The sequence below is a fragment of the Perca fluviatilis genome, chromosome 14 (assembly GCF_010015445.1).
Source record: "Perca fluviatilis chromosome 14, GENO_Pfluv_1.0, whole genome shotgun sequence".
Lineage (NCBI taxonomy): Eukaryota > Metazoa > Chordata > Actinopteri > Perciformes > Percidae > Perca > Perca fluviatilis.
In genome coordinates this window covers 7,274,508-7,299,708 of record NC_053125.1, presented here as the reverse complement: position 1 = coordinate 7,299,708, position 25,201 = coordinate 7,274,508, and the positions used below count along the sequence as shown (strand labels likewise).

The window sequence follows — 25,201 nt, the reverse complement described above, 5'->3', positions numbered from 1 at the left end:
TGTGTGTGTGTGTGTGTGTGTGTGTGTGTGTGTGTGTGGAGGGTTGATGTGGGGATTGGGGGGGGGGGGTGCATTTGCTAATTGTCCACTTGAGGACTGGCTTCCTCCCTTCCATCAATGCTGCTCGTCTCTACATCACATCTGACGTTGCAATTACAGCTTCCGACATCCCTAGAAAAAAGAAGAAAAAAAATGTAAAGGACGGCTTGCGTTTTGTTGGCCACTCCCCACGTTTAGCTTTCCTAAATAGTTGAGTCCAGAAGTGGCAATCAGAGGCATTCATTCCATGTAATGGACTGTGGAAAGAGGGCGGGTGGAGGAGGGAGGTTGTAGGAGGCATCTGCAGCACTGGCAGTTGAAGATTAGGAAGAGGAGAGGAAGGACAGATGGAGACAGTGAGAGAGGACACCAGATCTCTGTGGGGACTAATGATTACTTTTGACCTCATAAATGAAAGGAAAATAGAGGTCAGACATAGAGTTTATTGGTTTTCACCAAGATGGACCCAGCATGTCTTTCCAGGCCAGAAACTCAACACATTTGATAACTGAACAACAACAAAAAAAAGAAATACAAGCAATGGAAGGACAGACACAATTTAGGACATGCGGATGCTGTGTTTGCAATATAACACCTATTGCTTTCAGTGTTGGTAGAGCCCCCTCCTTGGAAGTGAACACAATTGGGTTTACATAAGAGCTAGTAAAACATTGAAGCTCCTTTGAGTATCTTTAGTCTGTCTTGTGTAAATTAGCATAAGTTAAGAAATCAACATCTCTTCTGTGTGCTGGCTTTGATGGTTAAAACATGAAAGTAGTCAAAAATTTTCAGCTCGGCATATGGAGGTCATATTTATTTATGAACTGTTTAATTAAGATGGAACGGCAACTGTTCAGATCTCTACCCTCTCTCACCAGTTTCCAAGACTTTCTGATTTATTTTGCCAGACATATCCCATGACATATTAGCTGTGTTTTAATGAACAAAATGTGTGAGTCAAAGTGATTCACTCAGTGTTATGCAGTTAATTAGGAGTTGTGGGGGAGCATAATATCTCGATATGAGAGATTTTCCCTTGTAAGACGTAACTATGATCTCCCCACGTACAGAATAGCTATTAAGCCAATAAACAGCACTCAAGTGTTTCCAATATGGGTAAGCCCTTGCTGAATGAGAATGTTGCATTGTCAATTTAGTATGAAATATTCATGTTTTATATCTTTTTAATTTCGCAGTATATTAGCACGGTGCTTACATTCATTCTAAAACACCAAAGCCATGGCTCAAAAGTTGGAGCCAAAATCAAGACGGACATGAATATTTTGTGTCTGGCAGCATTGGTTTGAATATTCTCTGTCTGCAAGCCTTGGCATGTGCAACCTTAATTATGTACTGTATGGCCCCGTGTAATTGTAACTTTGAATCTTTAAATCACGTCACTTGACAGACTTCCAAACAACTTAGCGCATCGCTCCTGACAGATGATGGCTGTTGCTGCTGTGTAAAGTGGAAAGTGACCATAAAGATTTAATGCTTCACTCGCTCAGCTTAAGTGCCTCGCCTGGGGTCAACAGTTCCCTGTGGTATTTCCAAGGAAATCGAATGCGCACACAGACACACACACAAGAATTCTGATTGCTGTAAAAGGAGTGCATTTTTTATTCAGATACCTTTTAGAATCTAGGGCATTCTGCCAGAAACCAACACACCAAACTGAGAAGTAAACATGTTTTTATATTTTTTTTGTTGGTATATTCAGTGCATAAATGCTAAATCCGATACAGTTTAATATGGGGTTTTATTTCACGTGGTGCTGTGAAAATGTCCATATTGCTGGTCCAACTCCTTTTCTATTCAATGGAATGTACAGCCAGTGTAGCGAATGCCCTTTTTGCTTTATTGTTGCTAAAATACAGCTGTGCCTTTGCTTCAAATTCAAGCTTTGCACTTTTCACATTGCTGTTGTAACTGGTCAGTTGAGAAGCAGTCCGATTTGTGTTGCAGTGTAATCATTGGGCTCTGGTGAATAAGATTTAAGGTAGACGCTCCGTGGTTCTATTGCAGGAGAAGTCTAGTACTACTACTGCAATATCTAATGCGTCCTCTGCTTTACACAACATAGTCATTTCCACAACAGCTACAGTGACAGTACAGTAGCCAGATGTTTTTCACTCAGATTACATTTATTACACTCAAGCTACATTGACTATATTCGGTTATTTATCATGATAGACCAGCATGGACAAAAATATTAAATGATACTTTCACAGAAATATACCAGACTCATTAAATAACCAACAGATGTTGTGTCAAAGTCATTACTTTGTCATTACGTTTTTTTTTTTTCCTTCTTCCCCCGTGGTGAATTTGAGTAGTTGTGTCTTAAAGACTCACAAATGATGGTGTATGCAAACTCAGGCATCGCGGTTAGTGCATGCTCCCACCCAAGCTGCACCCAGACTTCTCAACAATTCTGAGCATTGGACATTTGCTCCCAGTAGTTGACCAGTGTAGCAGCATGCCGTAAACCCAAATCTAATCGTTAAAACTTCCTTTCAAAATCCTATAAATCAACTATTGACAGTACAAGGACCAATACATGAAAGATTTTCCAGTAGTTTCTGGATTTGGTTGAGGGTCAGTGCAGGCATCAGGTGAGGCTTCATCTTCAGCATGCCTTGCTATTTTCTTTTTTAGTTGAAAGTGGGCAAACATTTCTTAGAAAACACAAGCACGTTCCAAAAAATATGACAAAGTCAGAGTGTGTTTGCTGTTCACACAAACCACTCAAAAGCCGGCGGAGCGTTGCTATTAATTGTGAGCGTGACGTGGCGTTGCAGCCCGGCGCCGCTCGCTGAGCTAAAGGCATTTTAAAGGTGCTCAGTTGCAGAGAGGGGGGTAGCGGCGCAGTGGATATGACACATGCCTTTGGTGTGGGAGACCTGGGTTCGATTCCCACTTACAGGCAGAAATTAGCCTTTTCCTTGTGTGTGATCCTCGGAGCTGCCCAGTCAGAGCAGAGAATACAAATTACTTCCTCAGTGCAACCCACACACTGCTTCATGAGATGAAATAGACTGTGTTCTGCTTTGTATCTGTGTGAACGCAGCTCAAGTCTCATCCTTTATTAAAATCACAGCACGACTGTGGACCCATTGAGCAAGATTTGCACTTAATGTTAAAGTAAAGAACATGTTTTTTTCTTTTTGAAATGGAGCAAACTGTTAATAATGTAAAGCATTGTAGGACATGGACGCCTTTAACATCAGTCTATAACTCTCAGCAAGATTGTCGAGGTCTTTTTAGCCCCTTATCTCCCACTGTCTCTTCCTTTCTCTCTCTCATTGAGTACATATCCACAATGAATTATTAAAGCACTTTAAATTCTGCCACAGATTCTATATTACTTAAGCTGTGCAAAGACACTATGCATTATGGATCAGCCTACTCAGATGAATATTATTCACATTCAATCAGAACCATTTTCCCCACATCTTTTAAGCAGATGTTTTTACAAATTGCCCTGGTTTGTTTCTCCTTCGGGGGCCCGTGCCTGCGTTTTTTTGGCATTGGAAGACATACAGCAATGATTACGCAGTGAAACTTTATCTGTGCCCAGGCCTAGTAAAAGCCAGTGATTTGTGGATGTGTCAAATGTTTTGGATATTGTGGAGTTTTATATCCCGTGCCAAGGGTGCACCCAGCAATAAGCTCAAATAAAAAACGTTTATTGTTCTTATTTTATACTTCATGACTTTTATCCACTTCGACAGTTCATGCTTTTTGGTAATGCTCGCTCCCACTAAAGTCATCAAAGGCAGTGTCGTTAAAATGTTTTAACCGACTACCATTTTGGGATCTGCAAGTAAAGAAGAGGGTTTTGTGTCCGTGTGCCTTCAGGAGACACGTTGGCCATATGCTGGTGAGAGTCCTTGGAGGATGATGCTATTTAACATGCCATCCCAGCACCATAGGGGGCTTGGGAGGCAAACACATTCTTCCTTCTGACTTCTGACTGAGTATATGTGTCCATCTGATGAACGAGAGATAGAGGAAGTGAGAGGAAATGCGAAAGGGGTAAGAAGGGCTAATGACGATGACTCCCATTTTTCTCCGTCCCCTCCAATTGTGTGTTGCTGCTGCTGTCCTGAGTGTGTGTGTGTGTGTGTGTGTGTGTGTGTGTGTGTGTGTGTGTGTAAGATGATGTGACCGAGTCTTATAAGGTCAGTACACGCTGTACCTTTTTGAGATGCTGCTTTTAAGACCAAGACACGCCAGAAACCACAGTATTAGCCATGCCATCATTTGTAGGTGGTGGGTATCTTCATTTAGTCATAAACACGTATACGTCTTGTAGGGCTGCACAATTAATCGAATTTTAATCACGATCACGATTTTGGCTTCCCACGATCAAATTTGCGTGATCGAGCGATATTTAAAATGCGTCATTCCGTTCATAGAACAGTTTTTGCAAAGCCAATCTAGCGCTCCATAAACCACTGTTTGATCACATGTCTCCATGAGCCAATCAGAGCTGTTCCCTGCCTGCACCGCGCAGCTTAGTTTCTAGATGTAGACAGTCACAGAGGACGGAGTAACGTGAGGAATATTCCACAACAGGTAGCAGTCGGTCGTCATAAGCCGGTCACGATGTTTACCAATTTACCAGTAAACGCAACGTTTTGTCCCGGCTGTGTTGTTTTTCAGACAACAGCAGTGACCGGTGCTAGTTTGTGTCTTTTAGCTCATAGCTTTAGCAGCAGACTGTTGGACGTCCCGCTGTTGGAATCCTACAGTAAAATACAGACGCACTACACTGTTTAGCAGTCAGCATTTTAGCCGTGTTTAATCCAGTTACTACTGTGGCTAACGGTAGGCTAACGTTAGCTGCTGTGTAACGTGTTATTAGTGTTTACTAGCGTGACATTCAGCGATGTTTATGTTGCCTCTAACGTGGGTTTCGGAGCATCAGAGCGTAACACAGACATGTAAGTGGCAGTGTAATGAGCCACAGAAAACCGTGTTAGCTATTTCGTCTGGTAGATACCAGGCAACCACATGCCGCCAAACGTGAACAGAAAATGGCGTTGCCTGTATCTTTCACGGCAAACATGCATGTGTGGAAAGCGGTCGCACAACACCTGAAATGGCATACTCCTTCACAGTATCCTTCAATAAAGGAGGAATGTAGCGCAATATGGATGTATTAGTAGGAATGTAGCACAATATGGATGTAAAAGCAGTTATAATTATATAATTATGTGACAATAAAATTTTGTTTTGGCTAAAATCAACAAATAATCGTGATAATTAATCGTGATCTCAATATTGATCAAAATAATCGTGATTATCATTTTGGCCATAATCGTGCAGCCCTAACGTCTGGTGTATCTATTGACTGATATACATATAAATTTGGCTGACATTGCCTGTCTTTGTCTTCGTGTAGTATCTGGCAGGACACTGGTGTTCGAGCCACCAACAGTCATTTGAGTGAAATCCGTAGTTTGCAAAACTATAGTGGCCTGTGTTCATCAGACCTGTAAGCAGAGCAGAAGAAAGTGGCAGCTGAGGAAGAAGACAGCAGCTGCAGCTGGCTGATGGAGGACTGGATGTGGAGACGGGGAGCAACGAAAAGGTGGATAAATGGGCTGAAAACAGAGGGGAAGAGGAGTTGGCCAGATCAGACGTAAGCATGTCTTCTCCTAATGGCAGAATTATGACTCTGCTCCATCTGCCACTCAATCATAACCAACCAATCGGTGCTGGTTCCGTTAGGCACTCCCATCTGTACTCACCGCAAAATTAAGGATGTAATCAAATGCTCAGATGTCAAGGAGACGGGGAGACTTATAGTTTGTGCTTGGATTGTGTCACGTTTCCAGTACGTGTGGCAAGCAATGCTGCTTGTGGCTATGGTCATTTTGCTTCAATATTGATGCAGACTGGAAGTTAGGAGAGATATGGAGCTTTTCCTTATGTCTGTTGTGTTCTGATGTCTTACAGTGATCAGTCATTTCGAGTCATGCTGCCTCTTCTCTCTCTCTCTCAAACCACTTGCTACTGAAACAGTCACATCCTGATCAGAACCTGGCATCGTAGGAGTCTGGCATCCTGTGCTTCTGCCAAGACAAGTGTGTGTGTGTGTGTGTGTGTGTGTGTTTTTTTTTGTGTGTGTGTGTGTGTGTGTGTGTGTGTGTGTGTGTGTGTGTGTGTGTGTGGCTTTTGTGTCGGTTTTGGGAAAATAAAAGTTTTGCATCACGACTTTCTAATTTGCTGATACAATACCTCGGAATGAATTTCTTCTTTTGATTGATTTTTGGCTTTTCTCTGCCACTGTGCCTCACACCTGTCTGTACATTTCTGGTTAGCACCGGCTGTAAAAGGAGCCATTTGATAACTTGCTGCCTTTGCTCCGTCGTTTCCTCCGTGCTTCTTTTCTTACCTTCTCTTCTTCACCTTTTCTCGTCTTTCTCTGCCGTACAATCACGATGCTGCCTGAGCAGGAAGAGGCTGGGGGGGGGTTGGGGGGGTTGGTATTTGAATGATTTGGTATGCAGCGACAGCACCGTTCTGTTTCATTGCAGGAGCCTTTCGCCTTATCTCCTTAATGGATTATGAGCAAAGGAACAAAAACAGAGGGAGGCAGAGTGAGAATGATTGGACTCCCTGCAAAGGGCCTGCAGGAAACGGACTGCAGCCAGATAAATAAAACACTCTGCCTGTACATTTCCTCTGCCCCTGAATCACAGCTGTTGTTAAGAAAGAAGCCAATAGCAACAGCTTGTAGTCAAGAGTCATTTGAGCTTCTCTTGTCTTTGCATTCTGATTTACCTGCTCGCTGGTGGTGGCATAGATGCATTTTGTGCGTTCCCGCTTTAGCCAACCCACAGTAGTTTGTGTTTGTTTTCTGAGACATTAGACACTGGTTTAGGTAATTTTAGCTGTCAAGTACCTCAGTTAGCCAGTCCATGGTGTAAATGTCTTTTCACAGACCTTACAGAGAATAACCCCGATAGAGGTTGAAGTTCTGGTGTTGAATAGTGCGGCTTTAATGGCTGTCTTTTCTTTTTGTCGTTGCTAGAGTTCTGAAATCATCTGCATGAAACAGTAGGTGCAGTATGTAGACCAATACTGTACCAGAATATGAATCTCAAGCATCAACGACACATTTCCAGACATGCTTTACGTGTTTTATAACTAATTCTTGCGCCGAATATTCCTAAACTGCAGCCGTCAGTGATGTAAATCCCGTCAAGTCTGAAGGGTCTTTTAGGTAGCTTATTCTGTACATTCCAAACAGAAGTAAAGCACTCCAAGGCTGCACCACTGCACCTCCTTGATGATAAGGTTTTGTTTGATTGAGCTGTTTGCTGGTATTGCCAAGAGTCTTATGTTTGAAACGGTATTGATCAAAGAAAAGACAGGTTGGCTGGAAGCGATTTGACCTTTCTGGACTCCTAGTCCAACAGACATAATGCTGTTGATATTCTGCGCTGCCTGGGGTTAAATCCAATTTGCTTTGGCCATTCGGGTTATATGGGAATAAACCCTGCTTCAGGCCATAGTTAAGACCATGTTTTATTTTTGTTCTAGTTCTTTTTCTCTGGTTTAAGGTTTCCTTCCAAGAATTCTATCCCCAAGACGTGCTAGTGTATGTTCACAGTGCATGATGCCTGCATGCTATGGACTTCAAGCCGACATCTAGCTATTATTTTCCCTCCCGTCAGGCATTTTCTTCCCTGATGATACCCTGGACAGTAGCCTTCCCAAAAAGGCGCTTTATGGAGGCCTTGTTGTGTTTTTACCATTTTTACTCCAATTAGTTTAAGGAACGACCTTTGATATGTGGGAATTGTTTGGCCTGTTGCTTCTTTTAATGGCGGTTTTGAAAGTGTTGTTGCTATTTCTGTTTCACGGAAAAAATACTTCAGTGTAGGGCACTGTGTGCAGACCGCCGATGTGCCCTACAGTTGTTTAGCCAGGAACTGGAGGTATCTTGGTGATGACAGTTCCTTTTGAGAAACATGACCTTATTATTTGTTTGAAAGATGTCCCAAAATGTCATAATGTCAATGTTTTTTGTATGCATGGTTTGTCACAGACTGTGATATGTTTGCTTGGTACTGTGGCTTGATTCAGAAGTTACTTAATGTTAACCGAACTATTGTTCACCGACGAGAGCTGGAGCTCATTGTGGACATCTTTCTTTTAAATCTATTGATCTGCAGTTTTGGCAAGATGTGTGCACCTTAGCCTACAGTGAGCTAAACAAATATTTTGGGCTGGTGTTGTGATGCTCACACCTGTGTTGGAATAATCTTTGGCTTTGTATTTTTTTTTTTTACAGAAACAGTTTTATCCCGTAGCGTTTTTCCAGGTTTATCTCTGACCCTCTTGCATAGCTCTGATTCTTTTTTTTTTATGATTTGTGTACAGTAGGAGATGAGGAATCCAGTCTGCCAAACAGTTTTGTGTGTTCCATAAGTACTCCAGAGGAAAAAAAAGCATTTGTGAGAGCAATAGCCTTCGGGGGTTGCGCCAAATGGAAATGCTTTTTTTTCTAAACCCCCCACACCTCACTCAAGAAGTGTTTGCTTGTTTTCTGTTACTATTCTCTCTCTCTCTCTCTCTCTCTCTCTCTCTCTCTCTCTCTCTCTCTCTCTCTCTCTCTCTCTCTCTCTCTCTCTCTCGTTTTTTTTACCTTTGATTTGAACTCTGACATCCAAGTCTGCCCCAGGATGTCTGTCACAAACTGCAGTCCAACGTTGTGACAATGCTTTTTTTCTTCCCGTGCCTTTTATGACCTTCTTTTCTTCCTCTTTCTGTTCTTTTTTTCTGTTTTTTCCCTTTCAAGGTCTGGCGCACCTGACGTTAAACGACCAAGGTATGGGTTCATTCCTTTTATTTTGGTTCTGGTTTTTTTCTCTTTTTTTTTTTTTTTTTAAGAGGAATTGACTCAGCCTCTTTCCCCAACACCTCGAAACTGCCGCTTTCCCTCCCAATTTCCTCCTCTGCTATTTACCTTCTCTTGGTGCCATGCCCCTCCATTTCTTACCAAATCCTCCCCTGTAACTCTTTGCAACATCCTCCCCTGTTGCTGCCCCCTTCTTTCTCTCCTTCCACATCTCCTCATTTTTTTTGCTTCTCCTCCCTCTCCCTTCCGCCATGTCTTTGTGCTTTTCTGTGACCTCCACCAATGTGTGTCCCACCCCTTGTCCTGTCCTATGGCTCACGTCGTGGACCTTCACCTCTGACCACCTTTGACCCCGACGACCTGACCCCGGGGGCTGAAGGTAACACTTTTCTGCTATCCCTTCTGCTTGGGTTTAAACAGAAAGTAAAAAAAAAAAAAAAATGTGTTTGTTGGTCAAAGTTCCAAAAGCAAAATGTGTCCACACTCCCATTCACTAACACTTGAAGGTGTTGTCGAATGTGCAGAGTTTCTCTTCACCACTCTGCTGACATTCCCATTGTTTGGCATTCTTATTCAAAGGGCTACCGTTCAAGTTCTGATGTAGCCTTACATTACACAGTATATGTATGACTTTTTATGAGAAAATGTGTCTGCAATTGTTTTTGATGTAGCTGTGAACACTGGATGTTATTTTTGATGCTATGTTGTGTACATCTTTACACCACAGCTGTTTGATCTCTGCCACACCACACCTTCTCTTTATCCTCCAGCCGTTATTCTCCTCATCTTCTCGCCTTTTGTGCATATTTTTCAAAGAATGTATGTCAACCATGAGCAACAGACTTTTATTGTGAAATGCTTATGTCATTTTGTGTACTCTTGCAGCCAAAATGCGTTTAAAACTACCCGAGCTCCAGTCTGATTATTTACCAACCCTTGCAGTTATGCTTTCCTCATCCTCTGACCTTTCTCTGCCGCTGGCCTCCCTGTGAGGACTGTCCATTGGGGGGAAAAAAAAAGTGTGAAAGCAAAGTTCACAAAAGAGAAAGGAAGTGAACAAGTGCAGTTAGCCAGTGAACATTCTGACCTTTACTGGTGCAGAGAGAGCTTCCTCTCTCCTGTCATCGGGTTCCATGATTCATGCAAACTTGAGCCGCCGCCCATTTCCTCGGACTTGGCGCCTAACTCCGTTTCACTGATTAATCTCGAGTTCTTAACCCCAATGTTTCAAGATGCTGAACAATTGAGGGGAAAGCTCAGGTTATACTGGCACCTTCAGAAAGTGACTCACCTTGGTTTTAAAAACCGTGTTGCAGCATGCGTCACCTTACCCGGTAACTGCCTCCGAGATCACCTCAGTCTTTTTGTTCATTTGTTGGATTTTAGCTTCACATAAAGTAGAGGGAAACATTATGTTATTATATCAGTGGTCTTTATAATTAATTATTACTGTAGGTTACACAGAAAACTGAGCTTAGACCGTAATTACTGCTGCAAAGAAATGAAATGACTGCAGCAGCAGAATCAAAGTCAACTTTACTATCTATCATTAGACTTCACACCTGTGTCTTAAATGATCTGCAGTAAGAATACGGTTTGTTTTTCTTTTAAAGTTTTTTTTTTTTGTTGGCATTTATTTCTGACAGGACAGCTTACGGCAGGAACACACCGCACGCTGAAGCGCCGTGAATACCCGTGAAGCATAGATTCGTGCCTGATCGCGTGCCTGACTATTCACGCCAGACGTGCAGTTTTCCGCGTCGGTCACAAAGCGATCCTTCTCCTCTCTACAAAATCTCTCTCACCGTGTGTCCGTGTGTGTGTGTGTGTGTGTGTGTGTTCGTGTCCGTGTGTCCCCATGTGTCGGTCTCTCTCTCTGCGTGCCTGATGGCGTGTCTGCTGCTTGGTTTATTTTGTCAAGTATCCAGCTGCACTGTGGCCTTCCTGTATGTGATTACCTGCCTGGCTTGACACATTCACTCGCGGATTGCGGAAGAAATAAAGGAGACGGCGAGATGAAAGCTGCAGTGCGCAAGCCGGCGCTGCTGCTCTGCTCCTGATTACAGCCGGTGTGGCCGGACATATTTAATAACATGGGCGCCGTACCAAAAATAGTTCTGCTTTACGGCGCTACGCAGAGCTTCGCGGCTATTCGTGGCGCTTCAGCGTGCAATGTGTTTCTGGCCTTAGACTTGAAAGAGGAGACGGAGGGGGAATTACATGCAGCAAAGGGTCGCAGGTCAGAACCGAACCACATTTAATTTATCGCTTAAAATAAAAATGTTTCTTAGTTCTACTCCTGCAGGTGAAATGTTGCCTGATAGACACAGTAGCTAGTACTCAGTACCCATAGCAGATACTTAAATTTTAATTTTAATATATAAATGCACATTATCATAAACTATGCATAACTTAAAGTTGTCTTCATTCTTTGGACAATTGTACTTACCACTAACACAATGTATGCACATTAGCAGTGTAACAATTCTTACACATTCTCACAAAATACTTGCTTTCCTTAAATATGATAGTCAAAATACCAGTGTGAGTGTTTCTGACTTAAATAAAAACATGGAGTTTTATGTAATAATAATAATAACCATTAACAGTAGTTTACACCAAACAGTAACTACCACAAAAGTGTGGCCTTACATTTAATAACCACATGTGGTATTTGCCATTTGATTGATTGGTCAATCGACAAACAAATTAATCTTCAATCATCTGGATAACTTAAGTCGTGTTTCAAAATGACAAATGTGTAATGGTTCCAGCGTCTCAAATGTGAGGATTTGTTTGCTTTTCTCTCTTTTACATTACAAATTCAATTTCTTTGGTTTTTGGAGAACCAGGTCACCTTGGGCTCTAAAAAATTATGGACATTCATTAATACATTGCCAACTTTTTTTAATTTAAATGTCCATAACACGTGACATACAGCACAATCCATGGTGAACAGAGCATAGTGAAAACAGTGTGTCACTTCCCTTCAATTCCCCTACCCACCCCCAAACCAACCCAGTTCAGGTCTAAAACAGACGGGGATACACAACACGGACACATGCACACTGACAAACACACACCAGTAAGGGCACACAACATCAAAAGATAAAAGTGCAAAAGTTCATTAATACATTTTTATTTATAGACCAAACAATCAATTTGTCAAGAATATAAATCAGATTAAGTGGTGCAACCCTTAAGAATACATCTTGCATGTGTTTAGTCAGCATGCATTGCACTTCGGTATGTTTGTGATGGATTCATGCTACAGTATGAAAATTGAGATTACCCTTTGACTTAACTCTTCACTGTCCTGATTGTACTTCATAATAATACTGTCCCCAACTTATCACTTTTTAACTATCATCAAGCAAGGTTTTTGCCAGTTCATTGCTCCTATATGGCTCAACACAGAGGCAGAATATATTTCTCTGTCCACAGCAGACATTGGTTGCTACCACCAGCAGATGAATTGGGACTATAATCCCGTCATCTCTATGCATCCTCTGCTTCTATATAACATCTTCCACAACCTGCTGCCATTTAACTCTGATCCCTGTCTGTAGTCCATCCCAAACTGCATGGACTGTTTACTCTAGCCACTCGCTTGTAGCAAGATGAGCATTCTGACATTAGAGCATCTATCTCCCATCATCTCCCCTGAGACACGACCTGATCTCAACATCAGACGTTCAGGCTCTGATGCACCATGTCCAGGGCATAGCCGTGCATTTCCTGGCCCCCTCAGGCAGCAGGATCTAAACTTGAAACGTGGCTGGAACTGCAAATTCCGTAACTTTTTCAAAAGACCGAGAAAGAGGGTTGGGATTGTGGTGTGAAGATAAGGTGTGGAAAAAAGTTGTGGAGAATAAAATAGAATCTATGACACGCACAGATTTGCTGCTTTTATGTGTATGTCACTGACTGCAACCCAATTCCCTCTCTCTGGTGTGTTACTTTCTCAAAAACAGTAGTGTAATAAAAAACAATCTCTAAATAGGCCACAGGCATTCAATAGAGGTCTAATGCATAATTCTGTTAGGAGATAACATAAAACAACTACTGTACAAATAATATGTATTTTTTCCTTTTATTGTGTTTTTCTCATCAGGGCTAACCCATGCTCGTTAAATAAATGCTACGTGATAACAAAAAGAAAAAGAATCGCTGGGTAAATAACTTGGGGGAAGGATGCCATATTATCCGAGTTCAAAGAAAAGTAGCTGATTATGCTAGTTTTATCAAACAGTGCCTTGCAAGCCATTTATATTGATTACCCTGTAGCCAGAATTAATACAGTGTTTGTTCCCAATGGACAGACCAAAGACATCTAAAAAGAGAAAAATCAATAAACCTATTTGGTAAAGGCAAGAACGTGTGACATGTTAGCGAATTAGATGATTTTCACTGGAGGATTTAGTCACCTCTCAGCTTCCCAGGCATCAACTTGCTGAGAAAAACTGCGTTTGTGTGTGTGTACATGTACATGTCCGTGCCTGTCAGGATAGCCATGTTTCTAAAAATAAAAGGTGTTTTGGTCAATGTAAACGATCAGAGGCGGGTGCCTCAGCCATCACATAACCAGGCCAAGGAAATCGATGTCAGTCTCTTCTCAAACCCAAGGCTGTCCTTCACAGCTGCAGGAAGGACAAACCCCAGGCTTAAGTCACTGCTGATCTCTATCTGCCTGTCTGCAAGACTGCTGCCAACCCCACACATTGGGCCGCATGCCAACCCCACACATTGGGCCGCTAGTGATTAGGGTGGCCTTAAGGGTGGCCTTGACAGTATGGCCTAAGATGTATACGTATAATTTGTATAATGATATATATCACGATATATACTTACTTTTTTTTTTTAAATTTCAATATCAATCCCAAACACTTGTCAGGCAACTGCATGGCAGCTGTATCTGTACTCTTAACTGTATTGCTAGGACATACAGTGCTGCTCATGCTAAAGTTGACTAAAAAGAGGAATAAAAAAATCATCTTTTGGAAATTGATCTTAATGTCTTAATTAAAAAAAATGAGGACAAATCCAACCTTTTAAGGACATCAATTTTCTTTGTGAATGAATAATGAATTGCAAATAAATAAATGTTCTTCCTTAAAATACAGGGGGCATAAGTATACACACCCCTATGTTAAATTCCCATAGAGGCAGGTAGATTTTTATTTTTAAAGGCTAGTTATTTCATGTATCCAGGATACTATGCATCCTGATAAAGTTCCCTTGGCTTTTGGAATTCAAATTTTTTTATATTTAATAAACCACCACAGTGTTTCCATTTCAGCTCAGTGTGGTTAGGACCTGATGAGACAAGGGGTGTATCTACTGTACTTATAAACACACAGGGTTTTATTCCTTAGGGCCAGTCAACCAACATAAGAATAGAAAAATCAGGCTTGAATAGAAATGGTCACATTGTTAAATAACTTCCTAATTGCATCATGGGAAAGTAACCCAAAGTAACCCAATGGTAGGGCAATTATAACAGATATACACAGTATATATTAATAATATATTTTCATTTTGTCTTTCCAGTCCTGTAACGATAAACTAACAGTAATGATCAAGTGTATATGTAGTTGTATAAGGCTCCTAAAACTAAAGTTATGGAATTGTCAACCGTTGTCAACAGTTTTTTTGTGCAGTGTACTTTACTGTATTCTAATATACTGTAGATGTAGCCAGTTTTTTTTTCTTGCCACAGAAGTCTCTAAGGTGTTCTAAACAGCTACACTGAAGGTGTTTCTGCTTTAACAAACTAATTAACGGGCCCTTAAATAATTAAAACTGCTGTTTCCAATAATAGAAAAATAAATATGCAAGATAATGGCTCTAAGTTGGCAAGATTTCCAGCCTCTTGGCTTTGGAATTGCAGAAGCTTTTGCAGATGGACCATTTGGTTTCTATGTGAATGAAGTCCCCCGCCGTCACCACCACCTCTTTTGGAGAGGCCAGAACGATGCATATTGGGAATCAAATTAACCAAGCCCTGGGAGATTGCCTCTTGGCAGGTTTAATGTAGATCTCCTTGGAGATACTGTGGGGAAAATGAAGAGAATATCCAGCCTGATCTGTATCTAACCTCGAATGTAATAGACTAGGTCCAGGTCAAGATAGCATCTCTGTCTGAGGGCAGTTTATAGAGTCCATCTGCCATTGTGTTTGGTCTAAGCTATTTAAACACACTGAGAAATGCAGTGAAGCTCAAGTGTGCAACCAAGAAAACATGATTTTTCATACTTTATATTCTTTAATGTAGCATTTATGTATCTTTTTACTAATATATTGAACAATACTTGCCTTTAATGAAAAAGTGGACGTCTGCATTTTAGCGTGGTTCTCATTTTATATGATGAATATGAAACAGTTTGATTAGGTTAACAAATTATTACTACACGTCTGTCTTTTCTAAGCACTTCAGCTCAATTGATTTGTGACATTTTAATCAGGTTGTCACACGTGTGCACGACTTTACTATTATTGTATTACCAATGTTTATCATGGGATATGTGGGCTTCATATTCTAAATGCAATTTAAGATGTTTTTCTAAATTGTAGGGAAACACCAAAGTATTGAATAATAATAAATACTTAGTTTTAGTACAAAATTGTGGTTTAAGATGCTTAAAACCAGAAACAATATCTCTGTTGGTGAAAGCCCTGCGGAACCAGTGTGTTTCGCATATGAATTTGCATCGTAGGCTCTCGTCCTATATATCAAAATATATCCAAACTAAGTCCGAGCCTCCTGGACAGTTAACCTGGGACTCAGTTGTCGGTTAACAGTTAATGATTGGTTAGTCTCGCATTGCCAGACTTTCCTCCACAGCCCTGCGGAGGAAGGTCTGGCTAGTCCACACAGCATTATGGGATGGGTGAAAAACGTGCTCTAGTTTATTGGCATGTCTTTAAACCAATCACAATCGTCATGTGTGGCGCTAAGCACCGGACAGAGCCACGGTGTCTCTGCAAAATAGCCTCGGGAAGGAACTTGTTTTGGTGAAACAGTGTTTCCTTGAGGATTTTTTATTTTTTTTTTAGCAGTGGGGGCAGGTCTGTCCGAACAGCATCCACCCCCGTCAAATGTTTTACGTATGAAACGGAACTGATACTTCACTGCAACAGAAACAACGGGGAGTGCATTATGTCGGCAGTGAAATAGAGGGGTTTGACCTAAGTGAACTAACAGTGCACAGTGATATTAGCTATAGCTGTTACCAGTGTTACAGGTAGGCTACAGACATGAGTGTTGAATAAATCACGAGGTGGTTAAATGCACTTATCCTACAGAGCACAGAAAGTGAGATTCACTTCACTACCCAACACTATATTATAAAAGTTAACTTTAACATATAAACACAGAGTGTGATATAAACTGGCGTTATCACATATTAACGGCGATGATTAGCTAAGTAGACTCTTAACGAGTGTGCAGTGGAGAAAGGAAAATAAGGCTTTCACGACAACTCCTGCCATAACTTCGATCTAAATAGTTAAACTATACAGATATGTTTGTCCTGCATGGTGTCACACAACAAACTCCACATGTACAATACTCAAGATCTTTTCTCACAAACGCACAAACCAGACAGAATGAAGAAAAGGAATAAATTAAAGTCGGCTGCTCACTCAACTGACATCAGAATGCAGTATCGCCGTCCACCTGCGGAGGGCGTGGACAGGCTGTCCAACAGGCAGGATCATTTAAAAGGCAACCGCAACTACATTGTGCGTCTGCCCTATTTCTGATACCGTGGCGGCAGATATTTTGGCGTGGTGGGCCTCCATTTCCAAATCAACATAGAGGAAACACTGGTGGAACATGTGTACGTTCAAAAGTTGTTTTAGTCGTGCGACAGAAAACTCAGATTAGCCTAACTAGCTGTCTGGTGTTTGGTGTGTCTTGGATGTTGTATGACAGCACAGGTACCGTTTATGTCACTGTTTTTCTTTACGTTCTTGACCGTCAAATGCGCGCAAGCTCAGGGCATATCTGGCGCGAATTAAACAGTTGTTCGGAAAGAAAACGAAACATCTCGCACCTTGCAACAAGCTAAAATTAGCTCGTCGGCTCAGAATGGGTCTCTCAGGTCTGGCCAGAGCTGTGGACAAGTTGGCAGACAAGGCCGAGGGCAATGGTGCTGATGTCAGCACGACAAACTGCATGGCGTGCAAGTCAGTCATGCTATCGTGAACGCTAATGAAATCTTTATGGATTTGCTCACATGCATCACATGTGGACAAATCCATAAAGATTTTCGATTATATGGCTGTGAAGTGGGCATTCAATTTTATCCTATGTGGTATTAAAACGTCTTAAATTTAACTTTGAGAATCCGGGGTTTACCCTGTTCTTACAGCACATTTTGGAAAAAGAGTGAAACAAAGCATTTGTTTTTTAATTAATGCAATCACCAAACTAATAACTTCTTAAAAATGAATAGTGCATAATCCAGACAAACAGTGGAAGAGTAAAGACATGAATATGTATTACTCTCGGAAGGAAAATTATTTAATTCTGTTATTATACACATTAGAGATCATCATGCATTAAAAAGCTCACATGCTCTTTTTCAGCAACATTTTGCTTCACAGTCAAAATGGCTTGACACATCTGTGATGCTGCTTGTTATTCTATCACGCTCTCCCAATTAAAGTTCTTCCAGACAGCGAGTGGTTACCACATCTCCCACCTGGCAATGTTGGTTCTCTGTAATTTGAATGGGCAGAAACAGGGAACACCTTCCGCCTTGGCGACTACCAACTAAGGCTGTGCTGCAGCATGATTTGATCTGAAGTAATAATTAGTGATAATTTAATCTGACTAATGTTACAGCAAGTAAACATATATTTCAACTTAATCCTCCTTTTTAAAGTCCAAGATTACTTACTTAAAACATATGCTATTTGTAATAGTATATACAGTATTAGATTAGACTAACAATACATTATTGCTTTATTTTCATTTAAGCCTACTGTATATTTATGTGGGCAAACTAATATCAGTTTTGCCAAACCTCGTTTCATTTTAAACAAGGTATAAAGTGCTACAAAATTCATTAACGCAGCATGTTAAAAATGTCATCCTCATTGTACATCCAAAGCGATGATCATTTAGAATTTTTTAGTGACCCCCTTCCACCCTGTTCATCAGCCTAGGCATGGTGGGCTGTCCTGCTTGAAGCCTGCGAGGCTACTGCAGAGACATTAGGCCAGGATGACAGAAGTCCTCACACACGCAGGAATTTCTCCTGACACAGCAGCGGGCGGAAATGGATGGAGCTCTACAGCAGCCTGAATCTGCTGCTCACAGTCCCCACAGCCATATAGAGAAAAGCCTGGGATTAGTAGATACGTATGTGGCTATGGGGCCACTATGGCTTCAGCATATCAGTGTGACTGTACAGAACTTAACTGAAACAGTAATACTGACTTTCCTGCTCTATGAAGCAAATGTGAAAGATGCCAAAAGAAAATACATATGTATACTATGTTATAATATGGTAATACCCTTAAAGCCATACAAAGAGATGTACAAAAGTGACTTCATGATACTGATAGGAAATTAGAAATAGTCTATTTAACTCTATCCACCAGATAATATCAGAAATATCAGAATCCACAGTTGAGGTCAACGATGTATGAGTCAATCTCTGTTAATAGCGTAATCACAATCATGAGGCTAATGCTGATTGACAGGGCTGGACTGAGGCTACTCTGTGTGACCTTCACTGGGTTCCTTGGGTAAAGCGAATGACAGAGTTTGAGGTGTGTGACAGCCCCAGTCCCTCTGCCCCTCTCTCTGAGATTGATCGGAGGCCTGCATTGTGTTTCCCAGGCAGGTCACGCCTCATTATTGGCAGCCTCACTTAGAGAAACTGACAGGGCACATCATACACACAGCGGCCCCCGCTTTACAAGGGAATGCACACTGCTATGCACACATATGCACCCAAACAATAAATTCCATTACTATAGGTGTTCTCTTAGACCACATTATACCTGTGTGGTAGGTTGCCGTCTAACCAATAACAGCACTCCATCCAAGCGCTCCTTAGTAAAATTATAGTACAATGTGTTTTAGGCTGGGTAATGTGGGGATATTACAACATTACACAAAACTGTAGAAATCTTTTTTTGTATTCTTCATGTAACGCACACTGTAGTCTAGCCTCTTAAAATAAAACACACACGTTAGCCCCGTCTGTACGCAACATAGTGTTTTTCCTGCAAGCCTGTACAATGTGGAACCCTAAGCCGCCTACACGTGATCCGCGGTAACTGGCCGTTCCATTGTTTTTCTAGGGGGAGAGCAGTGCCGCCTAACTAGGCGCAGCACTACCCTTGCCACAGAGCGCTCAAAGTTCAAATTATTTCAACTTTGACCTGGTTGCCGCTGACCTTTTCAAGGCGCAACCAATTCCAGAAGGTATACCTGCACTGCGCTTTGCCTCTCTGCTCTGCGCCCTACCTTGCGGTTTTGCCGCGCATCATGTGTAGTCGCCATTTAGACGCCCAACCACAAGAATTATTAGATCTTGGTACAAGCATGCTGCATGCTTATAGGCTCACTGACGCTTATGAGATTTATTCCTTAGTTAATGAAATTTGGTATTGAATGACGGGGCATTTTTCTATACTCTGTACTATGCAGCCAATTCGGTCAGTGCCTAAAAGTATCAAAGTTCGGTACGTCTGTGACCATAACTGCATCACCGCAAAATTGGCGGTGACGTGACAGTACCGTGGTGTTGACATCATTACCATCATCACCACATTTTTTATTCATTTATTTTGTTAAATTTTTTAGCTGGTGAAAGTTAAAGGAGTGCATATGTTGTGTGATATGAAATATAATAAACACAATCATTGTTTAGTTAACCTCATCGACTGTCTTCTATCCTATATTCAAGAGACTATGGAGAAAAAAAAACGTATTTGCTCGTCACTTCAGCTTTGCACAAGAGGATGGACAATCCAATAAATATATGGGGGATTTCTTTTATGTGTCTGAATCATGAATTTCTGTAACGTTTAATATAATACATGGTAGGGAAGGCGAAGACATTTGTCCGTTCTCAGCTGAGGACTTTAGCAGATTGGACTTTAGCGTAGCAGCTAGCGGAGTTTCCTTCTGCTTATAGCTTAATTCCGACACAACAGCACGGTTGAATTTCAGCCTGCATGCACATTTTGTAGCCTAAAACAGAGCAGTTTATACTGGTAGAGAGAGCAACAAGTTAGCAGACTGCTCAGACGCCCTCTCTGCTCAGGTGCTAGACCGCTGTGCTGCGAAGCGTCTTACCTCTGCATTGCATATGTTTTTTAACTTTATTGACAATAGAGCTTTCTGAACTGGCTGTGGAATAGATCAACAGAAAGGAGAGAATGCAGCGTGGCCGTAAATGACAGCAAAACGCAGTAATGACTCACATTGAGCTGAAATGGAAACACTGTGCTGTAACATATGTTGCAAGGTTTAAACTGATGTTTATTCATCCAATACACATAAGAGTTGTCAAAAATGACGATTGAATGTTCCTTCGAAAAACACCGGTTTGACCTATTGGAATAACTATTTTTGCACATTATGTCCATAAGATGGCAAACGAGATATACATAACTACTTGTGTAGGTGTATTTATTCCAACAATAACACATCTTTTAAAACATCTCAACATACCTACAAATAAAAACTAACGGTAATAAACTAATATCCTATACCGAGATATTTAATATAAAGACCCTAATAGACCTCTCTCTCTCTGCACCCCTAAACAACTAGCCCCCAAGCAAGCAAGCCAGCCAGCCTCTAAAATAGTTAAATGTAACAACTTAATGTTGAATTCACACGCTCTTTTCACATCGTAAGAAAGCACATCGCTATCGCCAGATGAGTGACAATTTTGTTTGGGAAATTTTCGCTAACCAGTGTATGATGAAGACATGTTGGGTGGGTGAAATTACAAAGCTAACGAGCAGCAGCCGGCCGTTCGGTCGCTCCACTCCCACTGTAGACTCATTTGCCGAGAGAACGGCTGACAGCCCGGGAGAGGCGCTGTCTGGTTAGCCATCTCCCTGTGTCCGCTGTCTTCCTGGCGGGGAGTGAAGCAGAGGGACCGTAGGCTTCGTTTGGTTCTGCAGCTGATCGAGCAAACGCTGTTTGTTGTGGGTATCATAGCATTGTTATCCGGTTTCCCTTGTTGAATAACAAATAGATTACCGCTGCCCGCTGGTATGGAGAGTTATTTCCTCTCACGCAGAATCTTAAATCTGTCACGGGGCGGTTGGATTTATTCACGCACTTTTTATTGGGAGAAAACCGCTAGTTCTATTTAAAATCAGACATTGCGCACTCCCACATAGCCAAAATGGCATGATCGTTGTTTCATAAAGCCCAGTCGCAAATCTTTGGTCTGAACTGTGAATTACGCCTCTGCGAAGATTCAACAGTGAGATTGTCGAATCAGGCTCCTTTGTTGGAAACATCTTGCCTACTTCTTGTTCAAATTCAAGGAAGAGGAAGGCATTCCTTACCATTATATCATCAAAAAGAAATGTTGTCTGTGGATAAATCTTTCACCCCGCACTTGAGACTCTGAGCAACTGGGCAGCATGGATGCTGTCCTAAAGTTTGCATCAGTTAGGATCTGTATGACATTTTAAAACTATAGAGACTTAATTTAAACATACAAGAGTTCACTAAAACATTTAAAAAATAACTGCTGAAAGACTTAATTTATGCCAGTAGGCTACAAGACAACTAGTGCAGCTTTATGTTGGCCTTCTTCAGAACAACTACACTGACTGAGTTCAGTCACCCACAATTTACTCCATACAGCTTGAGTTGCATAATAATAATCCTGGGAATCTAAAGAAACAATCCTTTTCAAGTTTATATGAAGTTATACTTTGAATACTTATCCAATGGTATTCAATATTTAGTTTAACCACGGACATTAGGTTGTTGAACATGGACAGAAATAATGAGATTTTGTGTCACAATTTCAAAAAAATTTAAATAATTTAAACGAAAAATTACACGGATCTCTAAAAAGGATGGATATTCATGGCTACTGTCAGTTACCAAGGAAACCAAATGTATTGACCTATTGATGGATTGAGGCCATTAATGCCTTGAGCACCGCGTGGGTCCAATGGAGTGGAGGGAATTCAGTCATTCTCCATATGTAGCTGTTGCCCTCTCTCCCCTTTTCCTTTAATTGCCTGAACCTTTATCCCCAATGTTTTTTCCTCCAAGATTCAATGGTGTTACCCTATTGTTCCATTTCCTTTTTTAACATTTGTGGTCCTTATTTACAAGGGAGCTTAATTAAATTTGGCCCATGGGGCATTAATCTTGGGGCTGTGTGGTCACAGGCTGGAAATTGGATCCAGGTCAGGTTTTTACATGTTGTAATTAAGGTCACCAGGGGCAAGAGGGAGAAGGAGGAAATAAAGTAGGGGACTAGGGATGGAGGAACACGTTAGAGTAGGGTGTGAAGGGAGGACTGAGGTAGAAGTATGGAAATGGGAGAGGTGAGTCAGGCTGTTCAGATGAGCAGTAAAGGACATGGAAGAATAGGACAAGATGAGAAGGGTAAGAGTCCTGAAGAAGACAAAGTGAAGAGAGCAATGAGAAAGTCAGGGTTTGGGAAACTTGATATAAGAGCCATGAGGAAGAGAAATAGGATGAGCAGCATATAAACTGCAACATATTTTCACTGGGTATCGGCTGACCAAAGGCACATTGCTATTACAAGCATAACCAAGGGGCCTGTGATTACAAAGGCTTTCAAACTCCTCTCTTCCTTTTCTCTTTCTGCTTGCATCCTTCTTTCCATTTGTGTTTGTTCCTATCTTATTCTTGTCATTGTTTGCTTTTCTCTATCTCTGTGTTTCTGGCTGTCTCATTTTCTCTGTTCTGGTCTTCTTCGCATAGAGACAAAATCAGGTGGTGAGGGGTAACTGATGAAGACAGGGATATGTGGAAATAGAGAAGGGGACAAGGAAGGAGGGGGAATGGAGAGATGAGGCCCATCAGGAGATGAGCGTAACAGGAGTAGAATGATAATGACCAGTAAGCCCTTGCTTTCCACTGCTCTGTCTCTGAACAGTTGGTGTCAACGGGAAAATCTGCAGAGCATTCATGTACTATAACATCTAATCTGTTCACTGCCTACACATGGCCTCTACATTCTCCTACTCAGTTCAGCAACACAAAACCTGCTATAAACCCCTTGAGGGACCAGGAACTCCCAACAATTACCACAAGGAACATCAAAGGGATCGCACACTCATAGAATTAATCATCCATCTGTGACACACATACACTCATGCACACTTATTGCGATGAAGCAGTCTTGCTTCATATCTTATTTCTACAGTCTTAGCGTTGTTCGATTGCATAAATCTCATGAATACTGGCTCTGTGATAAAAGCATTTCAGGCGACGAGGTTAGAGAGCCAAGAGTTAAAACCACGCTTTATTACCACACTCCCTCTAATGTCCTCAAAGCATTTAAATGTAGACTGCAGCAAAATTGAAAGCTGAATAAGTAAATTTTAGGCCGCATATTTAATAGTCTTTTCAGGGGGGAAAAAGAAGCTCTGGCTGGCCGACAAGAATGAAATGTAATGAACAAAAATAATCGCTCTCTCTTTCACAGTTTCTCTCCCTCTGTCCTGGTGAAAATGATATTTCGGCATTTAGTAAATAGAAAGAAAGAAGGGAGAGCTAATCTCTTTGGTGGAGGAGGAGGACGAACTAATGAAACATGTTGACACATGTATTAGAGACTGCCATAATTGAATAAGGGGATTTGGAAGAGAGAGAGAACATTATTAAGATATGTAGGGATTTAAAACGATAGAGGGCCAACTGAGTCAAAACAGGGCCAAGAAACCTCTCCTTCAAGTTGTCTTGGAAGAAAGAGGCATGGTTTGTTTCAGTCCTGTCTTTTTTTCCCATACTTGATATTTAGCTCTATATACCCAAACATATAAGCCACAGCTGGAATCTCTGAATCAATGAAATTGACTATAGTCATTATGGACTCAGTAGGTGGAAGTTTTCATCAATGACTCCTCCCTCCAACCATAACATCAAGATTGTTAGATTGTTCACGTAGTGTGTACATATACCATATGTAACAAGAAAAGCACCCAAACCACCAAACAAAAAGTAAAAACAAATGTGCAAAGCAAGCTGAACTTGCTCTCCCCATTAGTCAAGATATAAGTTTAATAGAAAATCAGTCTCTTGTCGTGGCGGTGAAGCTAGAGCAGCAATCAAAATATCACCAAAATAAAAGAACTAACCTATTTCTGTTTTGTATTAAAATATGTTTTGATCACACAGAAACAAATGAACAAATGGGCAGAATAAAGCAAGCGCAAGCTCCCAAAATTTCAGTACGGTTTGTGATTGCTAAAATATTACAAATGCAGAAGGTATTTTTTTATTTAGAAATGAATTTAACTGAATGGATCACAAACAGTGGCTGTATTAGAGGCGACCATCTCATTCCCACTTGAAAAGACACGGTTGATACATCATGTTATATACAGCAACATGATTGACCAAATAGTCCTGCAGGAACAAAGGACTGTGGCTACCACTACTTGACCTTGCGATTGAACTTTAGTGTTGGCGTTTAACTAGCAGTATTCTTATAACCATCCGTATGCCTCACTTTGATTGGTGGAACTTTCTTTTCAATCTTTCCCATTTAAGAAAAAAATAAAAATTAAAGCTGCAAGCAGTGATCAGCGGGCTCTCGCTCCTTGCCCCGGGGGTACTGGCAGACGCCTCTCCTTGCGACCGGGCATTTGCGCGGCACTCAGACACTGCAAATCGTTACCAATGAAAAGGCAACTCTCTGCTGAGTTCAATGATACTTCACACAATAGTGTACAAGAAATGGGTCATTAGTTATTAAAGAGGGCATGGCTTAAGCATTTGGGGAGGGAAAAACCATCCCCAATTAAAAAGGAACTCTTTGCTGAGTTCAATGATACCTCTCACAAGAGCCTACCTTAAACAGTTCACAAGATATGAAAGGGCCGTGGTCTGTGTACATGGATGTGGCTAGAGTGTAAATATCACACGTACACCACACATTCTAAGTTTCATGTAAATCGGAATAACTTTTGCCAAGATACAACCGTTCCTGTTTCGACACCCACCTACAGAAAGTTGGTCCTCCATAACTTTTTTTGTGCTGATCGGACTCAAGCCCAAGGTGCAGTTAGACAAAATGGGTTTCC

The 25,201-nt window shown here is 41.3% G+C and overlaps 1 protein-coding gene across 8 annotated transcripts in view; it reads left to right on the top strand.

Annotated features, from left to right (window-relative positions):
- The window catches only part of nrxn2b (neurexin 2b), a 669,808-nt gene that overhangs the window by 95,370 nt on the left and 549,237 nt on the right, over positions 1 to 25,201 (top strand). For all 8 annotated transcript variants that reach the window (XM_039821634.1, XM_039821632.1, XM_039821630.1 and 5 more), the window contains exon 3: positions 8,858 to 8,887. In XM_039821634.1, the coding sequence (XP_039677568.1) occupies positions 8,858 to 8,887 (30 nt within the window). The remainder of the gene's footprint in view (positions 1 to 8,857; positions 8,888 to 25,201) is intronic.